Source organism: Ceratina calcarata, unplaced genomic scaffold, assembly GCF_001652005.2.
Source record: "Ceratina calcarata isolate Rehan_Ccalc_2016 unplaced genomic scaffold, ASM165200v1 scaffold72.2, whole genome shotgun sequence".
In the NCBI taxonomy this organism is placed as follows: Eukaryota; Metazoa; Arthropoda; class Insecta; order Hymenoptera; family Apidae; genus Ceratina; species Ceratina calcarata.
In genome coordinates, this window is record NW_017178472.1 from 1198300 (window position 1) to 1209104 (window position 10805).

Here is a 10805-nt window from a genome sequence, read left to right on the forward strand (position 1 = left end):
GAGACTCCATACCAGATGATTGAGAGAGAAGATAATGGCAGAGTTTCTTCTTTCCTGTCGCCATGTGAGAAGGAGAGACAAAAACGCCTCCAAAGTGTTATCTCTATCTTTTTGGATTCAACAAAAATACATTGAGACAAATAAAACAAAAGGAAAAACTTACGCGTATATTAACGACATTTTTTGGTTTGAAATAGTTTTTAATATTATATAATTATGCTTATATTATACATTATCTTACATCTGTTTCATTCATCTCGTTATACGTCAACGTACATTTTATATGTCATACATATAAATTTGAAATATCCTTTAAATTAATACAATACAGAATTTGTAAATTCACTAATTTTTCTTCTGTTCTGAAATTAAATTATTTTCTATTTGATATTCTCTAATTATTCGGTCTTCTATTTCTGGTAGACAAGGTGTGTATCTTATGTATTCCATGGTATACTCTCCCTTTCCTTGAGTGGTAGACCGCAATTCACCTATATAGCCAAACATATCGTTCAACGGAACTTCAGCTTTTAAAGTTACCCATCCTTCATTTGCATCCGAATCTCTCATGATACCATGCCGTTTGGTTAATTGAGTCATAACGATACCCTTTAAGAAGAGAAAAGTTTATTTATCTAGTATGAAACAAGGCTTGTTATACTATCCCTTAATCAAAACGAATATTTACTTGAAATTCTGTGGGTACTGTTACTTCCACCAGCATAACTGGTTCTAAAATGTGCCATGACCCAAATTGTAAAGCTTCCTTCATCATGCCTTGAGCTGCGTTAAAGAATGCAAGTTCCGAAGAATCTACGCAATGATGCATGCCATCCAACAATCGCAATTTAATGCCAGCTAGTTTATGACCGGAAAGAAATCCTTTTTCACACATGGCTCTGAAACCCCTTTCCACGCCAGGAACAAACTGTTTCGGAATATTCGTTCCTATCGTCTCGTCTTTGAATTGGATTTCGGTATTATTTTCTGCCGGTAATGGCTAGAACAATGTTAGGAGGATATAAAATAATTAGAACGTAATCATTAATAGTTTTCATTAAGACCAATTAGTCCTTACTTCTATTACACCTATTATTCGTGCATATTGGCCTGCTCCTCCAGTTTGCTTTTTATGAAGAAAATCGAATTCGTAAGGTTGACGTAATGTTTCGCGGAACGAAACTTTTGGTTTCCCTAGAATAACGGGACAATTGTATTCGCGTTCGAGTCTTTGGGAGTAAATCTCCAAATGTAACTCTCCCATTCCAGAAATCAGAGATTCCTATATCATTATATCGTGTTGTTATCCTTAAATTTTCTTCTATTCTGCTTCGTACAATTCTTTCTATTACCTTATTATCTGTATCGTAATAATGTCTCAAAGTTGGATCCTCTTTCGTGAATCGAGCGATACCTTTTGCAAAATTGTCTCGATCTTTTGTGTTTTTTACGTGGATAGACATAGACACTACAGGTTCAGGCACATAAATAGATTCCATTGATAATTGTAGATCAGAATTGCTGACGAAAGTATCACCCGATGCGCAATCCACTCCGAATAGAGCGAAAATATCCCCGGCATAAACTTCGTTTACATCTTCCATTTGATTCGAGTGAAGTCTCACTAATCTTTGCACCCGAACCTGTAAAGTGCAGTATTTATGTAATTAATACGACTTAAGATTTATATTACGCTATAATGAACAGTAGGTAAACCTTCTTCCTCGTTCTTGTGTTATATAACGACTCTCCTTTGCTCAATTTTCCTTGATAACATCGAAAATAAGTTAACTGACCAAATTTGCCAGCTTCTAACTTAAATGCTAATCCAACAAATGGATTCCTATTATTTCTTTCAGATGTTAAAAGAATTTTAGTAATTTTTCCTCTAAAAATGAAAAAATTAATTATTTCAAAAGAAATAATTTATGCGTACATGAAATATGATAAAGAATTACTTTGATTCCTTTGAACTCTCTGACTCTTGAAGAGCATAGTTCTCAACTTCTCCAGGATTTGGTAAGTAATTTATGACTGCGTCTAGTAGAGGTTGGACACCTTTATTTTTTAGAGCACTTCCGACTAGTACTGGTGTAAAGCACCTTTTTATACAACTTCTTCTGATTGCATCTTTTATGTCTTTCTCCACTATTTTCTGTTCATTTAAATACATTTCTCCAAGACTTTCGTCAACATTACTCAATTGCTCAATTAACATTTGCCTCCTTTCTTGTACTTCTGTATATAATATACAAATATTTACACAATGTACATTTGATCAGTTAAAATAATAACACGAATAATAATAACAAAAGTATTTATGCTTATGAAAGTATACCTGCTCTCATGTTTGATGGAACTTCATCTTCTCTTATAGTTTCACCAAAGATCCCTTCAAAGTACAGAGCCTTTTGATGTATCAAATCTACTATTCCTTCATTCTTACTTTCTAAACCAATAGGCAATTGCAAAAATGCAGCATTATGATGTAATTTGCCTGCTAATTGTTCGAGCACTCTCTTATGATTTGCACCTAATCTATCCAATTTATTAATGAACGCTACACAAGGTACATTGTATCTCTTCATCTGACGATCCACAGTTATTGACTGTGATTGAACACCACCTACAGCACATAAAACAAGCACTGCTCCATCCAAAACACGCAAGGCTCTTTCCACTTCCACAGTGAAATCAACATGACCAGGAGTATCAATGATATTAATATTATGATCTTTCCATAAAGTATAAGTTGCAGCTGATTGTATCGTTATACCCCGCTGTCTTTCTAATTCCATACTATCCATTGTTGCTCCAACATTATCTCTTCCTCGGACCTATGAAGTTATACAATGAATGAATGAATGAATGAAAAAATATATATAGTATGTAAAACAAGAAATTTCTTTTACCTCATGCATTTTTTCTATTCTTCCAGTATAAAATAATATACGTTCAGTCAAGGTGGTCTTTCCTGAATCGATGTGAGCCGATATACCGATGTTCCGAATTTTTTCCAACGGTTTGTGTTCTGCATATTTCGCGAACGATGCTAAAAATCGTGAATTCTGTCAAAATAAATAATTATATAAATTTTTGTCGATTGCCCAATAAATAAAATTCTATGGGAGGTTAGGACTCTTACATTTAACATATACGAACGATGAGATAACAATGATAATAAATTGACGTTATATTTTAAAACTGTTATCACTGTCATGATTATCGATTAATAGTTAATATAAGTTAGTGTAAAGCAATAATGATAAGTATATTTGTCGAAAATCTTATGTTTAGTATCAATATCTGAAATGCGAACGTAATCGAATACTGCCGAACGGATTTGAATTAAACCACGTGCTTGTGCTCATCCTACTCATCTACTGATTCTGCTCGATCATTTATTGTCTGCCGTATGTTAATGTAACGCAAAATAAGTTTTAGGCTTAAAAAGAGTCTGAATTCTAATCGTATTGTACTATCCCCGCATAAAAAAATTCATACTGATTGTCTTGGAATAATTGTGCATAATTCATTAAATTATAAACATGTAAGATACATTCGTGTAAACGACCGGTATTATACTGTACGCTTATTACTTTTATCAAAATACATTCCTAATAAATTTTTGTCTGCTAGCTTGAACATATGAGACTTTAATACTAATGTGACATTTATAAATATGAAGTTGTTATTTCTGAAAAACACAATTTTCCTTCTAATACGTTCAGACTTGAGTCGTGAGGATCCTTTAAGCCTAAAGCATACCGAAAAGGACCGAATAACCAATATAAATTATGGAATACCCCGCCTTCACGTCTTAATATTATTCGAGTACATTTCTTTTTCGTTTCATTTTTTTATATCTTTTCTTTGCTTGCTGTAATACTTAAATTTTTATAATGCATTACCATTGAGAGAGTATAAAATCTGTATTATCGTCATACATACTTCTGTACATACACCCATTCAAGCTAAAGTTATGCTACAATCATACCTAAAAAATCCTTATAATTACATTACGATTAAAAGCATGTAACGTTTTTGGTATTAAATTTAGTCGGTGAATGCTTGTCATCGCTGTCGCCGAGATCCATACCAAATGGTACCGAATTCCAAATGGCTTTATCACTTCGGTCGTCCTCTTCACTCAAAATATTGCACATCATACGGTCGTCATAAAGAGAAAATCTGGCGGTCGATTGTCCCCGACCACGAATCTTCCTCACGGACGGTGGCAAATCTCCCGGCGTTTTTATTCTCATATGCGGATCCTTCAATACGTTCACATTAGACCCTACGTTAAATACTTCATTGAATTTGTCTATGCTCTCCTGTCTGCTGATATTTTCGTCCTTTTTATTTCTTAAAGTCACAAGAGGCAACGTAGACGGTCGAGTGTTCGTATTATCGTCATCAATTTTCTGTTTATTAACTTGTATGGCGTTCTTATCATTCTTATCTAGCGTAGAATTCAAAGCAGGCGTTTTAGTGATAATACCATTCACGTATTTCCCTCCCGGGGATATAGTTACGTTGGTTTCTACAGTTTTTATCTGCACGTTCTGTTTCGACAATAAATTAGATTTCGAATCCTCTCTATCTATTTGATACTTATTGTACGGATACATCTTTCTGTTAACGAGCAGTTTCTTGAAGTTTGACCAACCGAACAATTTTTTTCTAGGACTTTCCTGCGAACAAGATTCGTGCATGTTCGTTTGTTTGCGCTTACCATATGACGTACCATCATCCGATATAACGTTTTGAACGTATGGTATAGGTGTGGCTGGTCTTAATTGAGTTAATTGTGTTGTATGTTGACTCAAATAATCATGAGATACGAGTCCTTGTGCTTCGGAGACGATTTTGTACTGATCGTTACAAGCATGTTTCATCGACTTATCGACAAGTATGTTGCCGTTGCATCCTAAGTCTTCAAACGAATCAGACTGCAACATTAAATTTCTTTCCATACAAGGATTTCTTCCTTGATAAGGTTGGAGTGTCTGAGTATGATTATAAATCGCTACTTCATTCGAATTTTTAACTGAAACATAGTAAAAGAAATTATATTATAAAATAAAATATATTTAGTATAAAATATTATGGAACACTTACAACTGTGCTCGTGGACAATGGTTTCGGATGGTGATAATGTTACTAAGTTCTCAACGATACCGCCTTCATTACTTGTACCGTCTTGTACTGGATGCGATGCATGTTGAGATCCATGGACGTTATCATGATATGAAGACTCGCTGTAAAGACTGTTTGCAGTTGAAGGCACTAAAGTGCAATGGGAATTTACCATTGGACTTCCGTCGGCAAAATGTATTATAACTGAAAATTTTGGAAGTTACTATGACCTCTACTTTCTGAACAAGATAATACATATTATGAAATTTACCACGATGAGATTGCAACTCTGAAAGACGTTCTTCTATACACAAAGCAGTTAGCCGAGCTTCAGCATCCGCGTCCCAACAATCTTCCATTGTTTCTTTAATCAAACGCACACCTGGCCTGTCCACTAAATTTCCTTCTAACAATGGTCTCGCTTTATTGCGTGAAACTAAAACTTGCATTTGTTCAAACGTCGGATGTAGACCGATTTCTTTTTCATATGGTAGCCTGTAAGGCGGTACTTCTGATCCCGATACATAAATATCCGAACATCTTGAGACTAACTCCCATAATACTAAACCCATCGCATATACATCTATTTGTTTTAATGAGCTCTCGCAATCTCGTAAATTCACGGCACCTTCTAGTATTTCTGGCGCCATGTATCTTAAAGTACCGACCTATTTCGATGATCGAAATAATAATTACAACTCGTTTTAACAGTTTAATCTAATTTGCATTTAATGTATGTCGTCTTACGTCATTAATGGATTTTATTTCAGCGTGTTGATCCTCTCCATTTGCGTAATATTTTGAACCAGAGATTTGAACTGCTAATCCTAAATCGCATATACAACAAGTGCCATCTCCTTTGATTAATATATTTCTTGAATTAATATCTCTATGCGCGATACACGGTTTAAACTTGTCTGTAAAATTCAATGACTTTCTTGAAACTATCTTTACTTGTACTATGGTTATACATTTATTTACGTACCACCTTTATGTATGTCGGTATGTAAGTAAGCAAGTCCTTTAACCATAGAAAGACCCATTTTGCAAAATGTAGCCCAATCAACTGTACGAGATCTCAAAAAATCTGACAAAGTACCATTTGGTGCAAAGCTAAGTACCAACAGATATTCAACGCTACCTTCCATACTAATTCTTTCATCTACACCTGAGGATTACAAATGCATTTATTTTTTATGTTCCAATACATAGTTACAAAAGAAAGAAGATACTAACCATAATAACTTAATAAAGACGGGTGTTCCATAAATGGAAGACAATAAGTATCTCGTTCATTTTGGAAATAATTACGATAATGGGAAGGGAATATTTTTACAGCAACATCTTGATCCCCCATACTGCCCTGCCATACTGACCCATAACGGCCTTGTCCTGAAAATACATGACAGTTTACGGAAACGTTTATTTTTACCGCGTGTGTAATTTAATTAACAAAGAACGTACCTACAATTGTTGTAAGTTTCAAGTGATCTACTGTATAAGTACCAGTTCTTAATGCTGTGCTATCCATATATTGATCTGAATAAGGAAGTGGTATTCCTAATCTTGCTAACATATTGATGTGATATACACGGTCCATTATAACTACATAATAAACGAAACATATTATCGATGACATGCATAGTAGAACGCTTGCCATGATAACAATCCATCTCACAGAATCCGATTGCTCTAGATGTTCGACTGCTACAAAGTTTCATTAAAATCATTATAAAATAATATTATAAGTAGAGATTATGTTTGCAGATCATGTGATTTTACTTGGTTGATTATTTTCTGCAGGCGTAGAGCTGTGTACATTATTCTCAGAGTATATGATATTAGTACTATTAATATTGAGATTACAGTAATCCCCATGGCAACAACAAAATTTTGTATTATTTAATGCTTTAGTAGAACGTTGAAGAGCAATACATTCTGTTGTTTCACATTTCTGTTCCCCGGACTGTTTCCAACAACCTGTGGTATTAAATAAAAAAAAGATGATATAAAAATGTATGTTCTATACTACTACTAATAATAATATATGACACACAGAATGTCTTTGAAGTTGATATCAAACATTGGGACATGTGGTATCAAAATAATTGGAAAGGTCTTAATAAACGAAGTCTTAACAATACCCTATATACTGATATATAACACCCTATGTACATGTGTCATAACAACATCCTATGTACTAATACAGTATGTAGTATGTACCTTGAGATAAAATTATAATTTCTGTTCCATTTGCAGTTTTTTCTTCCTGCCACAAAGCATGGCAGAAATTGGTGCACTCTTCAAACTTAATATCATCATCTTTCTATAAAAACGAGTGAATTATTTTATTTTAACTATAGTTAATTTACTGAACAAAATACTGTGAAAAGCAGATAAGACTCACTAAAGAATGAATTACATTACTATCGTTGGGTAAACTTTCAGGTACACTGGGTATATTTTGTTTTAATGGAAAATTATCAATGTTTTTCTTTCTGCTTGCACATTTCCTGGCATTGATGGGTATTGAGTTTATCCCATGTAGTAGCGCTATCAATGTAATTGATACAATGGCTTTCATTGTGCCTAAGCAGGCCTCTTGAACTTAAACACTTCAGAGGAAGCGTTGATCCTCAAGAACTGACATCTTTGATTATAACATCATATATTGTTACCATGTGCATGGTATATTCATCTGTTTATTATACATGATTTAAATACACTCATTACAATATTTAAACAGTTAAGTTTTAAGATAAAGGATACAATCATTTTCTAACAGAAAAAAATTTGAATTTATTACAAACATTGTTTATATACTTTGAAAAATATGAAACAATAATAAAGTACTAATAAATAGAAGGAAATAGGAAGAAGTATAAGATTCTTGATATGCAAAAAATGTCTATCCCATAAAAGTAGAAATTAGTAATGCATATATCAACGAATGTTATCGTTCAAATGATAGTATCCAAAAGCTGGAGTTTTACGTATGAAATAAAAGCGGCGGTAATTACGATAGAAAAGAGAAGTAATTGTACAAAAATAGTTCTGCATAATTATTCAAGGTGGATTGAAACTTTTTACACAGCTGTATGTATTAATGTAGTAGCGCTATCAATGTAATTGATACAATGGCTTTCATTGTGCCTAAGCAGGCCTCTTGAACTTAAACACTTCAGAGGAAGCGTTGATCCTCAAGAACTGACATCTTTGATTATAACATCATATATTGTTACCATGTGCATGGTATATTCATCTGTTTATTATACATGATTTAAATACACTCATTACAATATTTAAACAGTTAAGTTTTAAGATAAAGGATACAATCATTTTCTAACAGAAAAAAATTTGAATTTATTACAAACATTGTTTATATACTTTGAAAAATATGAAACAATAATAAAGTACTAATAAATAGAAGGAAATAGGAAGAAGTATAAGATTCTTGATATGCAAAAAATGTCTATCCCATAAAAGTAGAAATTAGTAATGCATATATCAACGAATGTTATCGTTCAAATGATAGTATCCAAAAGCTGGAGTTTTACGTATGAAATAAAAGCGGCGGTAATTACGATAGAAAAGAGAAGTAATTGTACAAAAATAGTTCTGCATAATTATTCAAGGTGGATTGAAACTTTTTACACAGCTGTATGTATTGCACATGTAGGTGTGTGTGAAAAGAATTGTAATACATGCTGTAAAAAAAAATTAAGGATTACAAAATGAAAAGACAAAAGTTCCGAAGGGTGCATTAACAAGCGATTCGAGAGAAGTATACTTACATTTTAAGAGATGGATATTTCGCGTTTCTCTGCCGAGAATTTCGTGAGAATACGTTTGATACCAATAGACGCATTGCACATATCCGGAATGTTACACAAATTTTTTGTTATAATACAGATCGCATCAACATTAGTGCATTTAACAGACAAACCGTATCCATTATGCTTTATGCTATTAAACTGTAATTCATTCACGTGTTCGTAAAAGCAACATAAAATGTCAAATCTCTATCACTTCGATAATCTGATATATTCTTCTCACATCGCTGTAACATATGTTAAGTGAAAACAAAAAGAGAAATACGGTTGGTGAATTACAGGCGTTATTAAAAAGATTCAAATATACTTCTTAATAAATTCGCTCTTTAAATACATAAACACCTGTTTTACTCGAAAACCATTGAAAATTTAGCAAACGCCAAGAAGGAACGCTGTTGCCATCTGGTGGAAATTAAATAAGGAAAGCAAAAGTGCAATTTTCTTGTTTTTTTATTAAATTTATTGATCCTTAAAAATTCAAACTGATCCACATTAAATGTTAGAAGCTCTGAATTGATTTCTATTTTATTATATACAGATTAATGTCATAATTAGAATTCGCTGTAAGTCGGCTGTGGCTGTGCGGTATTTGCATGAGAAATGTCGTCCGCAGCGCCGTCCATTGAGTCCTCAACCTAAGTATAGAACTGGGGTAGAACGTAGAACAGGGACTACATTCTACGGCAACGTATATGCGTTATCATCACATCATCAGTTATCATGCACGTGCGTGTATCGTGATCAAGATAAAGGATAAGAGCCATGTAGAACAGCGAAGTTTATACGAGGTTCTGCATAATTGATCATAATGTCCTCGCAAGAAATTAAATACGACAAGGTACTGTATTATTAAAGTACATAAATACTATAAAAATGTCACTTATTAATATTATTTTTAATGTACAACTATGGCAGTAACTTTTATTGTTTAGGAACATCCACGACTTTTGATTCCTGAACTGTGTAAACAATTTTACAATTTGGGATGGGTAACTGGTACAGGTGGTGGAATATCCATTAAACATGAGTGAGCAATATTTTTTCTACATTAAATTTAATTCATTTGAATGTTGTTATTGTTTATTTATACTTGTAGAGGTAGAATTTACATTGCCCCATCTAGTGTACAGAAAGAAAGAATTTGTTCTGATGAACTGTTTGTACAAGATATCAGTGGAAATGACTTAGAATTACCACCAAAGGAGAAAAAATTAAAAAAGTCGCAATGTACACCATTATTTATGTGTGCCTACATAAGAAGAAATGCTGGAGCTGTAATTCATACGCATTCCAAGTTCGCTGTAATGGTGACATTACACTGGCCCGGAAAAGAATTTCGTGTAACATATCTTGAAATGATAAAAGGTATAAAACAACCATCATCACATGCTAATCATTTTTATAATTATTAAATAAATAGTATGAAATGTAGGTATAAGAAATCAAAAATTGGGAAGAGCGTATCGCTATGATGAAGAATTGGTGGTGCCAATAATAGAGAATACGCCTTTTGAAGAAGATTTAAAAGATGAATTGGATAAGACTATTCTTGCCTACCCAGAGACCTGTGCTGTATTAGTAAGGAGGCATGGTGTTTATGTTTGGGGTGATACGTGGCAGCAAGCGAAAACTATGTATGTATTGTGTACTCTGTATTAATAATTTATCACGTCTAAATGTTCTTACCTCGATGTATTAAAAATATTTGGATTTTTAGGACTGAATGTTATGACTACCTATTTGATATAGCACTACAGATGAAACTAAATGGATTAGATCCAACTGCAGCACCTTAAGTATGAAAGGAATAGGACTGTAAGTTATTAATACTCA

General features: G+C 33.2%; 3 protein-coding genes across 7 annotated transcripts; 1 reads left to right on the forward strand and 2 right to left on the reverse strand.

The window, feature by feature from the left end:
* Positions 1 to 192: 192 nt before the first annotated feature.
* Positions 193 to 3389, reverse strand: mEFG1 (mitochondrial translation elongation factor G 1). Its single transcript, XM_018033466.2, has 9 exons — positions 3146 to 3389; positions 2913 to 3068; positions 2339 to 2837; positions 1959 to 2238; positions 1717 to 1888; positions 1353 to 1643; positions 1079 to 1282; positions 689 to 1000; positions 193 to 609 (listed from the first exon to the last, which is right to left on the reverse strand). The coding sequence occupies exons 1-9, from the start codon at positions 3218 to 3220 to the stop codon at positions 346 to 348; spliced, it is 2253 nt and encodes a 750-aa protein (XP_017888955.1). The 5' UTR covers positions 3221 to 3389; the 3' UTR covers positions 193 to 345.
* Positions 3390 to 3913: 524 nt separating this feature from the next.
* On the reverse strand, positions 3914 to 9380 carry wit (kinase protein wishful thinking). 5 transcript variants are annotated; one of them, XM_026817974.1, is made up of 14 exons: positions 9280 to 9380; positions 8934 to 9199; positions 8724 to 8846; positions 8248 to 8401; positions 7547 to 7683; positions 7363 to 7465; positions 6922 to 7119; positions 6604 to 6846; positions 6376 to 6531; positions 6125 to 6307; positions 5887 to 6056; positions 5411 to 5807; positions 5122 to 5343; positions 3914 to 5050 (listed from the first exon to the last, which is right to left on the reverse strand). In XM_026817974.1, the coding sequence occupies exons 4-14, from the start codon at positions 8285 to 8287 to the stop codon at positions 4026 to 4028; spliced, it is 2874 nt and encodes a 957-aa protein (XP_026673775.1). In that variant the 5' UTR covers positions 8288 to 8401; positions 8724 to 8846; positions 8934 to 9199; positions 9280 to 9380; the 3' UTR covers positions 3914 to 4025. The 5 variants fall into 5 exon arrangements, with proteins under 5 accessions (XP_026673775.1, XP_017889164.1, XP_017889163.1 ...); XM_018033675.2 differs by having other exon boundaries at positions 8934 to 9371; XM_018033674.2 differs by lacking the exon at positions 8724 to 8846 and having other exon boundaries at positions 8934 to 9371.
* Positions 9381 to 9563: 183 nt separating this feature from the next.
* Positions 9564 to 10799, forward strand: LOC108630303 (methylthioribulose-1-phosphate dehydratase-like). The gene is made up of 5 exons (XM_018033494.2): positions 9564 to 9810; positions 9905 to 9999; positions 10069 to 10337; positions 10405 to 10606; positions 10690 to 10799. Exons 1-5 carry the CDS (start codon positions 9781 to 9783, stop codon positions 10766 to 10768), a joined length of 675 nt encoding a protein of 224 aa, XP_017888983.1. The 5' UTR covers positions 9564 to 9780; the 3' UTR covers positions 10769 to 10799.
* The last annotated feature ends 6 nt before the right edge of the window (positions 10800 to 10805 follow it).

What these genes read in the sequence shown, in the direction of transcription:
- mEFG1 (XM_018033466.2), bottom strand. Translation starts at nt 3,220, where the DNA reads ATGACAGTGATAACAGTTTTAAAATATAACGTCAATTTATTATCATTG. An exon ending in TCCATCAAACATGAGAGCAG is followed by an intron (nt 2,239 to 2,338) that starts GTATACTTTCAT and finishes TATTATATACAG; the next exon opens with AAGTACAAGAAAGGAGGCAA. An exon ending in ACACAAGAACGAGGAAGAAG is followed by an intron (nt 1,644 to 1,716) that starts GTTTACCTACTG and finishes TGCACTTTACAG; the next exon opens with GTTCGGGTGCAAAGATTAGT.
- wit (XM_026817974.1), bottom strand. Translation starts at nt 8,287, where the DNA reads ATGAAAGCCATTGTATCAATTACATTGATAGCGCTACTAC. An exon ending in GTAATGTAATTCATTCTTTA is followed by an intron (nt 7,466 to 7,546) that starts GTGAGTCTTATC and finishes TCGTTTTTATAG; the next exon opens with AAAGATGATGATATTAAGTT. An exon ending in AGAGTTGCAATCTCATCGTG is followed by an intron (nt 5,344 to 5,410) that starts GTAAATTTCATA and finishes CAAAATTTTCAG; the next exon opens with TTATAATACATTTTGCCGAC.
- LOC108630303 (XM_018033494.2), top strand. Translation starts at nt 9,781, where the DNA reads ATGTCCTCGCAAGAAATTAAATACGACAAG. An exon ending in AAGAAATTAAATACGACAAG is followed by an intron (nt 9,811 to 9,904) that starts GTACTGTATTAT and finishes TTTATTGTTTAG; the next exon opens with GAACATCCACGACTTTTGAT. An exon ending in TGGCAGCAAGCGAAAACTAT is followed by an intron (nt 10,607 to 10,689) that starts GTATGTATTGTG and finishes TTGGATTTTTAG; the next exon opens with GACTGAATGTTATGACTACC.